Here is a 13,420-nt window from a genome sequence, read left to right on the forward strand (position 1 = left end):
CTTGAGTTTCAGGTCAGAGATTTTGTTCTCCTGAAGGTATCTCCTTGGAAAGGAGTGATCCGGTTCAGAAAGAGAGGCAAGCTAGGGCCCCAATATATTGATCCGTTTAGAGTGATCGCGAGGGTGGGCAGGGTAGCATATCATTTGGAGCTACTTGAGGAGTTGGGGCAGATTCATGACACTTTCCACGTGTCGCAGTTGCGGAAATGTATAGCTGATGAGTCGACAGTGGTGCCATTAGAGGATATTCAGGTGGATGCGAGCCTGAATTATGCTGAGAGACCGGTGGCGATCAGGGATCGGAAGATCAAGGTTTTGAGGAACAAAGAAATGCCTCTGGTTTTGGTTCAGTGGCAACATCGGAAGGGGTCCGAGATGACTTAGGAGTCAGAGTCGGAGATGCGTGAGCAACATCCGGAGTTGTTTCCAGAATGAGACTTCGAGGGCGAAGTCTGATTCAAGTGGGGGAGAATTGTAACATACGGATTCCCAGGTATATTATTTTATTTAATTATTTTGGACTTTGTGGAGGAACTCGGCGAGTTGGAGCAAAGACTCGCCGAGTAGGGTCGCGAATGTTCATCTGGGTTCACGTCCGGACTCGGCGAGTCCATCCATGGACTCGGCGAGTCCACGTTGTTTAATGAAACCCTAATCCACCGGGTTTAGAGCCTATTTAAGGGCACTTATAGCCTCCCATTGCGGCTATCCAGTCCCTTGAGAGAACCCTAAGTGAGCCAAATCGTTGTGAGGAAGAAGAAGTCACTTTTGATCCTTGTACCTTTGGTTTAGCAAGAAAGAGGTGACCAAGAGCAAAGAGGAGGTGCGATTCTAGCAGTTCCAGAGTTCAGAGACTTCCTTTTGAGGTAATAGTTCGAACCTCCTTCAGTTTTGGTGTTGATTATTAGAGTTAGGGTTTTCTAAACCCTTTGGAGAGTGATTATGTGGATCAAATGGTCCCTCTTCGAGTTTGTGCCTTGGATCTGGACTCAAAGAGGTCCAGAGACCTTAACCCTTGGAGCTTTATGGATCAGTTTGGGGTTATTGGACTTAGGTTGCCATTTTTGGGACTAAATCTCCTTTTGATGCCTTGTTGTTATACGAGCATCAAGTTTCGGACTTTACGTGACATTCATGCTTGGGGAGGCCAGATCTATGGTTTAGGGAAACAGATCTAACCTCAGGAGGTCAGTAAAGTTTGTGCATGGCATGAACTCGCCCGAGTTGTTCTTGAGACTCGGCGAGTAGGGTTAGGGTTTCACGTAAATTGCTCAGTGAGTAGACTTGCCGAGTTGGGGGATGACTCAGTGAGTCAGAAGGGGGTTAGAGGACCGGAGTTCAAGGCGGTACTCGCCGAGTTGTTCTTGAGACTCGACGAGTTGAGTCGGGGTGGCCCCACGATTCATGCCTGGTATGACTCGTCGAGCATAGGGAGGGACTCGGCGTGCCAAGCGGGACAAAGTGTTAGAGAACATGTGTGAACTCGCCGAGTCACCAGAGTGCACTCGGCGAGTAGGGTCAAAGTGTGACCATTAACTTTTGTTGACTTTTAGGGTTTGGTCAACAATGGAGTACTTGTGTCAAGAAGGGGGTAAAATAGTCTTTTACCCTTCTGAGGGTGCCAATGGCAGGTTGAGTCTAGTCTCGAGAGTTATATTTATAAGAGTATTTACTTTATGTGAATAGGCGGAGGCTAGGCAATATTTCTACCGAGTCAGAGATTTACCGAGACGCCTGAGGTGAGTCTTCTCACTATACTTTACCTAGTGTGGTAACAGAGTTGTGTGACAGAGTATTCTAGAGCTATATGCCAGTGTGTTTGTATGATACTACGTGTTGTGATTTATTGCGATATGTGATTGCATGATTCAGAGTTTACAGAGTTAGGACCAGTGGGTCCACAGAGTTATGGGACCAAGAGGGTCCCAAAGAGATACTCGACCAGAGGGTCAACAGAGTTACAGCCTTGAGTGGCTGAAATGTGTTTATGTGGTATTTTGGGGAAACTCACTAAGCTTATGCTTACAGTGTTACGTGTTATGTGTTCCAAGTACCAGTGATGACCGCGGGAAGGCGCCGACTTGATTCGTACACACACATGGGATTTTATGTATTTCGATCTTGGGAGATGTTTTGTGAAACAAAGACAGGATAATATGACATTTATGAATGAATGAGTTTGTAAAAATAAGTTTGAAAATGCGAAAAATTGTTTTAAATTTTTACGGTGTTACAACCCATGTTCTGAATAAAATCGAATTTCCTTATTCTTTCCAACATACGTTGACAACCTAATGACATCTTGGTCATTACCTAAAGGTAGAAGTCCATAGTCCAAGTCAATCCCAGGAATGCAATATTGGTAGTAAATACAATCCTGTCTACCATATCCTAACTCCTCGAAGATCACATCGAGTTCATGCACTGAGAACTTGTCGATGTCAATAAAGTCAACATAATTAACCTTACCAAGCACGTATCTTCTACCAGGTGATTTTGAGAACATCCCCCATGTGAAACACGCATTGTGAAAATATGGGGCAAACCTTCTGCATAATGGAATAATAACCTCATATTAAAACCTAAACAAAGAAAAAAAAACGATCATGTATGTTAATTTGAAGAAATATGAATCCTTACCGTACAGTTTGTCGACATCAGTGGGAGAATTTCTAGGTCGCATACTCCATAACGTTGGACCCATTCTCAATCTTTAGACGAAGTAACCCTAACAAACAAATAAGGAAGAAGGAAGGATAATGGGGTTTCTTGGGATGCTTGAGCAGGTACGTTAGAGTAGGATAATGATGGATACTAATGTAATTAAGATGGTGGCGGCAACGTAAAAAGCACAAGCAAATTGACAAAAATGCCCCTCATGTGAGGGGCACGTGATGGTCTTTGACGGATTGATATAAACACCATATGCCTCAAGGATGGAGACTGCAATTTTTTAAAACCATAAGGATGGGTCCTATCAACTTTTTAAAGGTTGGACCAAACTTGTGAATTGGGACAAACCACAGGGACCAAAACTGTAATTTACTCTAAATAATATCTTGCTTTAAAAACGTTTACTTTTTTTGGATAATTTTTAGATTATGGCATTTGCTTAATATTTTTGTATATTTAAAATCATTTGTATGACTGTTTTCTAAAAACAAATGCCATTAATAACATTAACCTTTGCAATAAAGTTCATTAATAACATCATACTTTTAATAAATTATTTTTTCTTATTCTTTTTATGCGATATGGAAAAAGTTCATTATTACTTTATTTTTAGAGGTGATAATAAAACTATTTACATAATATATTTATACTTTTTATTGTTTACTATTTCTTAAATTAAGAAATTTTTTATTGCGTATCAAAATCATTAAAGAATGATTTTGCTTTTGGAGTATCAATATTTTTTCAATTTCTTATTCTTGGTTTCCGGGGTTATAAGCCAGTAAGATTATAAACGTCTAAACAAAACTTATATCTTATTAATTTATTAAAATCTTATAAATATTTGATTTTTCATTACAATTTTTAATTATCAATATTTTTTTAGCTGTGGTTTCTACGTGTTATAACCTAGTCTTAGCGAATAAAAGTAAAGTTCTTTTTTGATTGTCCTCAATAACTAAAAATAGCTAGAAATGACTTTAGGATAAAATGATTTATTAATTTATTATATGATTAATAAACTAATTAGAAATTGTTAGAATTGATTAGTTATTAATCAAAATTAATCTGGAATTAATTCGAGATTAATTAAATGTATAAGGGTTGAATTATAATTGTTCAATAGTTGAACAAAAGAGACAATTCTATAATGGTCCAAGGCATGGACAATTTCTAGGAGGCTTCTAAGGTTTTTAGAAGCCTTCTGGTAGTTGATAAGAAAATGATTTGAACTGTTGATCAAATCTAATATTTAATTGTTCAAATTTGGATCTATTTACAAATTACCTAAACTATAAATAGAACCCTTATGCATCTTAATTTGGTGGTTAATACCTTCTAGGATGAGAATAGCGAATTTCTTATCACCTACTCTCTCCTATTGAACTCTAGTGTTCTAGGGTTTTTGAATGTGAACCATAAGAGACTTCCACACTATTGGAGCTTACTTTCCAAAGGAGATTCAAAGAGAGATTGTTTGCATTATTCGATTTTTTGCAAAAGGTATGTGTTCTAACTTGGTAATTTTCGATTTACATAGGTTCGAAGTTTGTTTCATAAAGTATCTTGATATAGCTTGAGAAAATATTATAGTTTTGTAGGTTGCATGTACCCATAAATATTTATGTAAATTTTGCTGGACAAATTTTTTTGATGTAACCTAGAAAACTCATCAGAAAAGTAAACTCATCAGAAAAATAAGAGGATAATATAATTTTTCTATAACAATCAAATACAAACATGAAACCAAAACAAAAACAGTTAGCAGGCGAAACGTATTTAAAACAATGTATTTAAAACAATGATCAATCAATCAAATACAAGACAAAAACAAAAACATACCCTGCAAAATACAATGAACGGTGCCAAATACAAAAAAACAATATAAGAGCTAAATATTGTAAGAGTTCTATCATTAATGAAAAAGGATGACTACAAAAAAGGAAATAAAACTAGAAATAGAAAATAGTCATGGCAAACCTAACACAAAAAAAAAAAAAAAAAATCTAAATAAAATATTAAACAAAAACCCACCACATGCTTTATGTCACCATAAACTCTATTTATTTTTTATTTCAAATCCAAATTGATTGCCTATTAAACAAACAAATTCTCAATAATTCCAGTGACATAAATAGATATTCGGATGGACATTTTGAGTGTGATTTATCATATGATGTTTGAGAATTAACACAAATTAACTAACAAATAAATTCGTAATAATTCCTATGATATAAATAGATATTCGGAAGGACATTTTGAGTGTGATTTATTGTGTGACGTTTGACATTTGAAAATAAACACAAATTAATTAACTGTCATAAAACATTAAGTTATAGATACACATATAATGCTATATTAATTTTAATGGTTAGTTTTGTATTTTAAAATTTCTTTTTTTAGAAACGCTAAATTGCATTAAAGAGAAGCTCTAACAAGAAGCTAGAGCCAAAAATGAAACAACATCAAATGTTTAGAAAATGATTCTAAAGCCGCTCATTTCATGTATCGTTGAACTTGTGAGTTATCAAAGTAAAAGCAAATGAAACAATATCATCAAAACGTCTATCATTTGGTGGTCTCATTGTATTATATACACATCTATTCTTGAATTTCCATAAGGACCACATAGCCGTGACTAAGATAACATCCAAAACTTTATTATTCAAGTCATGGAAGTTAAAACAATTATTGTAAGTTCAAACAACGTGTAATCAAAATTTTAAGCTTACATTTGAATAATGTTAACTTTAAAAGAATTAGTTTTACCGTATAAAAAGGTTTAACGACACAACTTATTGTCCGTTTGTCTTCTCACGCATTGTACGATGATAATTAAATGAGCAAAAATCACTTAAAATATAAACAAGTGATGTAATTCACTCGTGATAGAATTCAATGAAAAAAAAAGTTAACTTGATTGAAAAAAGTGTGATGCCAATTTCTTTTTAGATCGCAAAATATTTTTTTTTTAATTAATTACATCGGGGTAACAAACTATACTACTAATTTTTTTTATGGATGACAAAACTTATTTTTTTAAAGATATATTGAGTTCATAACATTATGATATAACTTTTAAAACAATATGCTAAAAGCAAAATTTCATAAAATTATTAATAATTTTTTATGATAACTTTGTGTTATTAGTTGACTTTAAATAAATTAAACTATCAAATTTACTAAAACATATACTTGTTATCAACTCAACCCCGTTTTCTATATAGAAATAAGAAATATTTTTCATAAAACAAAGTTTGATATTATAGTCAAACAAATTTTCTATTTCCATAAAAGATTACACTGTAGTTTTTATATATAAATAATGTGTACGAATTTAACATTGTTTCTATTATTTTATTCAATTAAGTACAATTACGAAGGGGTGTAGTTGGAGGGGGAATCATGTGTCATTGTAACGTGGTTCCCCTGTTTAGAGGGCAAGCCACGCAATTTTCCTTTTCTTTTTAAAGTACTTTTTAAAAAATGATTTAAACTGAGAAGATTCAATGGATATTAATATTATAACCATATAAACGTCATACATCATCTTCACCTGTTTACCTAGAATCACTCTTTTTCTCCATTATCACGCATTTTTAAAGGGAATCAATCTCAAGAAACAAAGTGGAAATAACGTACACATAACACTAATTTTTGCCATTCAACTTTATATATATTTAGTGCTCTACCATTCGAGTTCAAGCATCTATCTATGGTGGATGATCAATTCCAAAGTCAACCAAACCTCTTTCTTTCTAAAACCATCCATTCAACAATCTTAGTATAATGATCTTTTTATCAAATGAGAATCTTATGATGACATATTTTATATTAATGCTCTAACGAGGTCCTTGATTAGTGGCTATCTAGAGATAAGTTTTCTTTTTATATATATGATGATAAGAAAGATGTTGATATTGATGTTCGCGTGTTCCATATGGATGGCTTGGTCTTTATGTTAAAGTTTTTTTCTATTTGTGTTGGTGTTCTTGGCATCAAGTGTTTAACGATCATGAAATGTTATGTGAATTCATGAACCATGAAAACAATGAATTCCATGATAACCTTCTCCTAAACGAGATAAGCAATTGCAAAATGGATTCCTGTTTCGGAGAAAATATTAATTTTAAAAACTGAGTTTTGCAAATTTGAGTGTAAAAATCATACTTTGTTGTTGCCAAATGAATTATCTAGGTTGCATTTGTCATACTTACTAGACAAATTTTGTAGACCTATTTTCTACTATTATATATTTGTCTTAATAACATTAATCAATCTCAAGGTCTTTTTTTAGGCCTTGTACAGATAAATTTGTTGAATGAATAATAATGTCAATCTAAATTATGTTTTATTAATTGAATAAGCACTCTGGACAATGTTAAATGATCATGTATCCTTACACAAAATAAACAATTTTCAAAATGTTTATTAACTTTTATAGTTAATGTCATGGTTGCCCAACAAATTATTAATTTAGATCTCATTTGGTCCATGATCTATTTTTTGGTATTTTATGTCATAAAACTTTCAAAATCTATGTCAAAAAAGTCATTGTATGAGATATGAAGTGGTCATTCGGTTTCGTTACTTACGTATAATCACAGACCCAAAAGAAAAATCAGGAGTTGTATAAGAATTTTAGGAGTTGCACAACTAGAAAAGAATTCATTTCAAACGGTAGTTTCAGTCACAAAATCTGTCACTAAAAGATCTTACCGACGGATTTACATTGAGTTTGTACTTATCAAACTTTGTAACAGGTAAATACAGATTTAATAATTTTTACACTTTTTGAACGAAATCAAGTATTTTTCCGTGTCATCCTGGGACACCGTGTGTCCACTCCTGCTTACATGGCAAGCCACATGTCATTTTAATCATCCGACCATGCCCACTTGACAAGTCACATGTAAATTCTTTCAACTTGTTTAACTTTCAACGTGACACGACACGATGTTTTAAAAAGTCTATTCGTATATTATGTGAAAACTGAAAATAGTACAAATTTAGAGGGTAAGATATAATGGAAGAGTTTTTTCGTTAACAAATTCACATAATGACATTTTCGGTAAATGATCAAATCCATGTTGAGTTCTTCTATATTATGCCTATTAGAAAACTCTATTCAACCAAACTTCGTTTGACACATAACTAAATATCGAAACAAACTTTCAAACTTTAGTAACTACATATATATTATGCATAGAGACTTATAATAGAAAGTTTAGAAAAGGATGGTGATGGTGGGGTTATTAGGTTATTTGTGTTAAAGGCAAGGGAAGGAAAGTGAAAGGGAAAGAGTAGTAGGGATGATTAATGGTCGATGCATTGGAAACAGACAGACTTGCTACCAAAGATGTTGTCTATTTTACTTTTACTTTACTTTATTTTTTTTTTCCTCTTTTCTTTATTTTATTTTATTTACTTTTTGCCAACAACAATTATTTGACCGTTGGGTTGATGCTATCTTTATCTTATTATCTCTTTTCTCTCTGTCAATTCCTACCTTCACGGGTCATTCATTTCATTACATGGTCCCAATTCCCAGTAATCGAATATTATAATATTATATAAATATATAAATATATTAATATTTAATCAAATGAAACAAATGCCAAGATGATGATGATGAGGTTGATGATGCTGTCAAAACGTTGCCATCAAGATTCATGTCAAATCGTAACCTTGACCAAGTCAATGCTACTATTTTTCTCTATAATATTTCGATAATTTAGAAAATAAAAAGACTACTTTTTTATATGATATAGTTATCGAAAACATACATGTAGTAAAATTCTATAACTATAAAATTCTATCATTATTAAAACATCAAATATATGTACTTTCCAATAAAATGTTTATTATAGAATATTGAAAACATTTACTGCCAAATTTAGTAAACGGGGTTTTTAAAATATTAGAGGTTTTTTTTTGTAAGTAATGAAATAATAATGAAGTTTTTAATATACGCAAAATTTATATAATGGGTTTTCCGGTTATTGACTTGCAATAATATTTTTAATTTTTTTTTTCAGGAGCAAGTTGTGCGCTAATTGTGTTGTTTAATTTCACATGAGTTGTCCAAAAGATGTTTGTAAACCTTTTTGTTAATGGTTAATGTTATAAAATGATAATCACTAACTCTCAATTTGCTATGTACATTCATATTCTAATAAAACTTAATATGCCAATAATTTTTTTATGTTTTCATTATACCATTAGTGTGGATTTCAATCTGATAAAGCGGTATTAAATATAATAGATTTTTGTTCATTTATGCTAATATAGTTGTTTTATCGTGGCTACGACCTATCGAAACTTAATAATAGGAATATGCGATGGACGTCACATAATGTTGAAACCCACTCAAATAATGTAATGAGACATATAAAAAAATTATTGGCCTATATTGAGTATAAATTAATAATTATTTATAACCATTTGAGACATTAACCCTTTTGTTAATATATATATTAGAAATCATAATAAAAAGGTATTGTGGGAAAAAGAGGATACCTAATGGAGAATGCAAGATTCGAATCAATCACAAGCATGGGTTACATTAGAAACCATGCCTTTTTAAGCCGCGTGTAGTCGTGTACCACAAAACAATGTTCGTTAGGATATAAAATACGACTGACTTTGACAGGGACTCATGTGATGGGTCCGGTGGCTTTTAAATAATAAATGTTGGATTGGATCCGATAGGGTTGGCCCATGGTTGATGGTTCATTACAATTAACAATTTATTTGTATTTTTATTGACTTTTTGGTTCATGATTGTATTAATTAGATGTAAAATGATGTGTGAATTAAGTTATTATAATACACTAAAAACAACATTTGTTTATCGTATACAAAGTTTTTTTTTAATACGGATCCAAACTGGTCAAGCTGAGTTGAGCCGGCCCATTTATATATTCATTTTATTATTTTGTTTAAAATTAATCAATCGTACCTATATATTACTTCAACCTTTTGAAATAAAACAATAAGAAAATGTACTTTTTTTTTTTTTGTAATGGGTAAACGCCCGAGTCAATTTTGTTGATAAAATAAAAAACTTTGGGTCTATGGAATATCATGCAATCAAAGTGGATCGGACATAAACCAACCCAAAAAATGATTAGTGTCGACCTAAAACTTAAAGCATGTGAGAATATAATTTGGGACAAATAGTTTAGAACGAGTTATGATTATACGAGTTTGTTTAGAGTTATATTATTTTTTGGAAAGCTCTTGTCTTTGAATTTCATTTACCAAGCAAAAAGTTTTGTTTATTTAAATTGTTTATTAGTTTATTTTGAATTTATAACGGTAATAAATACTTTTAAGTGTTTCAATTGCAAATATATATATATATATATATATATATATATATATATATATATATATATATATATATATATATATATATATATATATATATATTTATTCCTAGGTGAGACTTGTAATAAACATTTTTTTTATTATATAATTTGCTTTGTTTTAACTTATTATAAACTTTCTATTAAGGGTAGAATCTAAATAACATTTTTACTCTTAGTTAAAAAAAAAACAATAATATGCAAAATGTATTTTTTGGTCATTATATATATATATATATATATATATATATATATATATATATATATATATATATATATATATATATATATATAAACCATTTAAGTTGTTGAAGTCAACCTAAAACTTATGAATAAAGTGAAAAATAAAATAAAAGGAAATCATAGAGAACTCATTATTTCTTATAACGGGCTGGGCTAAACTTTTATCCTATTTTAATGGAGTTGCGACTTGCGAGATGATCATGGTGGACTTATTGGGCTATCTAAGGCCTATAGTACCAAACTCACTACTTATCGTTAAGGGTTGTAAGTATTATGTTTTTTTTAGTTTTTCTGTGTACATAAGAAAACAATCTATGCAAATTTTGAGCCTTTTGAGCCATTCGACCATTTATTTTAATTATTATTTTCAGTATTTTATTTGTTTTATATTTTTATCGAGATCTTAAGGCCGTGTATTGGCTTAATGGCTCACCAAGTGCTGTCCAAATCGGCCCATCGGGAAATTTGGATTTACATTTGTATTTGGGCTTCCATAGCGGGCCATATCCGAGGTGGCAGTTGGTGAGGTGTTTATGGGTCCCATTAGCATCCTTTTACGAATGGGAAGCAGCTGACATGGCAAGATTAGTTGATGAGCTGGAGGATAAGCCGACGGCGCGCCTAAAGCTTAAACCCATATCCTCAACGGCATCCGCTTCCGATCTCTTTCTCCCCCAAATCATTCTAGATGGAGACCTTAGCTCCTTCAATTCAAACCCTAATTTCTGCTAATTTCACCTCCAGATCTGTTTCCGCCACTGGATTTTCTCTACCATGCCTTAAATCTCCGGTGCTATGTCAACCGCGCAGACTCACCCTCATTAAAGCCTCAGTCGCCGTCGAACAACAAACTCAGAAAAAGGTCGCCCTTATCAGAATTGGTACCAGAGGGAGGTAATGTTTCTTATTTCCTTTCATCTTATCGTTTTTGGTTTCATAAGCGTATGTTTGCGTTTGATTTGTTTCGTAATTTTGTATTGTTCGAAGAATAGGATTGATGATTTACTAGCACAAATTTAAGACCCAAATCTCGTGTGTTCTGATCAATTTATCAATTATCATCACTGCTATATTTCTATATATGTAGTAAAATCTTCAATTACTTAATTCTGGAAGCAATAGCTTCATCTAGCTAATTTGAAATTAACGCTAATCATGATCGTGAAAAATACTAATATACATAGTACATTGATAACTGGATATGGTTCAAGCACATCTGAAGATAAGAAGTGTATTACATTTTTCTAAGATTCATGTCTTCCATTCCTGCTGTTTTTCTTAATTTATCATCCGTTTTAAGGAAATCCGTTTACATTTCTTGTGTAGAACAGTCCATTAGCTCTAGCACAAGCTTACGAGACACGAGATAAGCTCATTGCTACAAGTAGTGAATTAGCAGAAGAGGGAGCTATCGAAATCGTAGTAATCAAAACAACAGGTGACAAAATTTTGAGTCAACCTCTTGCAGACATTGGTGGAAAGGGTTTGTTCACTAAAGAAATTGATGAAGCACTTCTAAACAGTGAAATCGATATTGCTGTTCATTCCATGAAAGATGTTCCTACTTATCTCCCTGATAAAACAATCTTACCCTGCAATCTTCCACGTGAAGATGTTCGTGATGCATTCATTTCCTTGAATGCAAGTTCATTAGCAGATCTTCCATCTGGAAGTGTTGTTGGAACTGCATCTCTTCGAAGGAAGTCTCAACTACTTCACAGATATCCATCACTCTCTGTAAGTTTATAACAGATAGATGATAGATCTAATCTTTGTTATGATTATATATTTGATTAAAAAAGATGAAAAAAATTTCAGGTGCTTGAGAATTTCAGAGGGAATGTGCAAACAAGGTTAAAGAAACTAAACGATGGAGTTGTTCAAGCAACATTATTAGCTTTAGCTGGATTGAAACGATTAAGCATGACTGAACATGTGAGTTCAATTCTTTCTATTGATGACATGCTTCCAGCTGTTGCACAAGGTGCTATTGGGATTGCTTGTAGAAGTGATGATGATATAATGGTATGTATGTATGTATGTATGTCTTTGTGAATTGTGAACAATCATTATTATTTATTAATGTGGGTCCCACTTTGCAGGCGAATTACATAGCGAAACTGAACCATGAAGAAACAAGATTAGCAGTTGCATGCGAGAGGGCTTTTCTGTTGACACTTGATGGATCTTGTAGGACACCGATAGCTGGATATGCGTGTAGGGACGAAGATGGAAATTGTCTTTTTAGAGGATTGGTAGCATCGCCAGATGGGACTAAAGGTGAGAAAATTAAAATTAAAAAAAAAAAAAAAAAACAAAAACGATTGATTCCATGTTTACATATATGTGATTCGGGAACTGATAAGTTTTTATTTTTTAAAAAAAAAATAGTGCTTGAAACTTCAAGAAAAGGAGCGTATGCGTATGAAGATATGATGTTGATGGGGAAGGATGCTGGTGAGGAGCTGTTATCGCGTGCGGGGCCCGGTTTTTTTGATAGTTGAGGTGTTTGAATGCGGGTTTATTTCGAGTTAGGTTCTGGTGAGTTGTTTTGGGTTGTAGGATGCCAGTTTTCTTGAATGATTTGTGTAATATAAGGATAGAGTTTCCAAGATTTGTGATTTGTATTCTTTGAAGGTAATCATAATGCAATTTTCTTTGTGTTGTATGGTATGTAGAGGTGGTAAAAAAGATTATCCAAATTAAAGATAATATGTTAATATCATAGCATATAACATGAACCTGATGCATTCATGAACTAAAACTAGTACATTGTTTAAATATGACTATCCAAATTAAAGATAATATGTTAAGGAAATAAAAACTTCAAATTCAATGTCATGTGACATAAACGTATTTTGATCAGAATTTGTCTAATAGCATAAGTACCTTATGGTATCATAATGTTTGAACAAATCAAACAATCTTTAAAATTGATTGTCTTTAATGAAAGAGTGATAGGATCTCAAAATCCCAATACTCCTAAAACCAAAAGCCTCTAAAAATCAGCAACAAAAGGACAATGACCCAAAACTCCAACGTTTAAGTCACAATGAAATCTCATGGATTGGGGATGATTGAAAGCATCTCTCGTATCAAAAAAAAAAAAATTGTCATCATAATTAGATTGAGCC

The 13,420-nt window shown here is 32.5% G+C and overlaps 1 protein-coding gene across 1 annotated transcript; it reads left to right on the top strand.

Annotated features, from left to right (window-relative positions):
* Window positions 1-10,917: 10,917 nt before the first annotated feature.
* On the top strand, window positions 10,918-12,959 carry LOC111893827 (porphobilinogen deaminase, chloroplastic). The gene is made up of 5 exons (XM_023889940.3): window positions 10,918-11,180; window positions 11,618-12,023; window positions 12,105-12,311; window positions 12,389-12,566; window positions 12,678-12,959. The coding sequence occupies exons 1-5, from the start codon at window positions 10,975-10,977 to the stop codon at window positions 12,788-12,790; spliced, it is 1,110 nt and encodes a 369-aa protein (XP_023745708.1). The 5' UTR covers window positions 10,918-10,974; the 3' UTR covers window positions 12,791-12,959.
* Window positions 12,960-13,420: the final 461 nt, after the last annotated feature.

This window comes from Lactuca sativa, chromosome 7, assembly GCF_002870075.4.
Source record: "Lactuca sativa cultivar Salinas chromosome 7, Lsat_Salinas_v11, whole genome shotgun sequence".
NCBI classification, from domain to species: domain Eukaryota; kingdom Viridiplantae; phylum Streptophyta; class Magnoliopsida; order Asterales; family Asteraceae; genus Lactuca; species Lactuca sativa.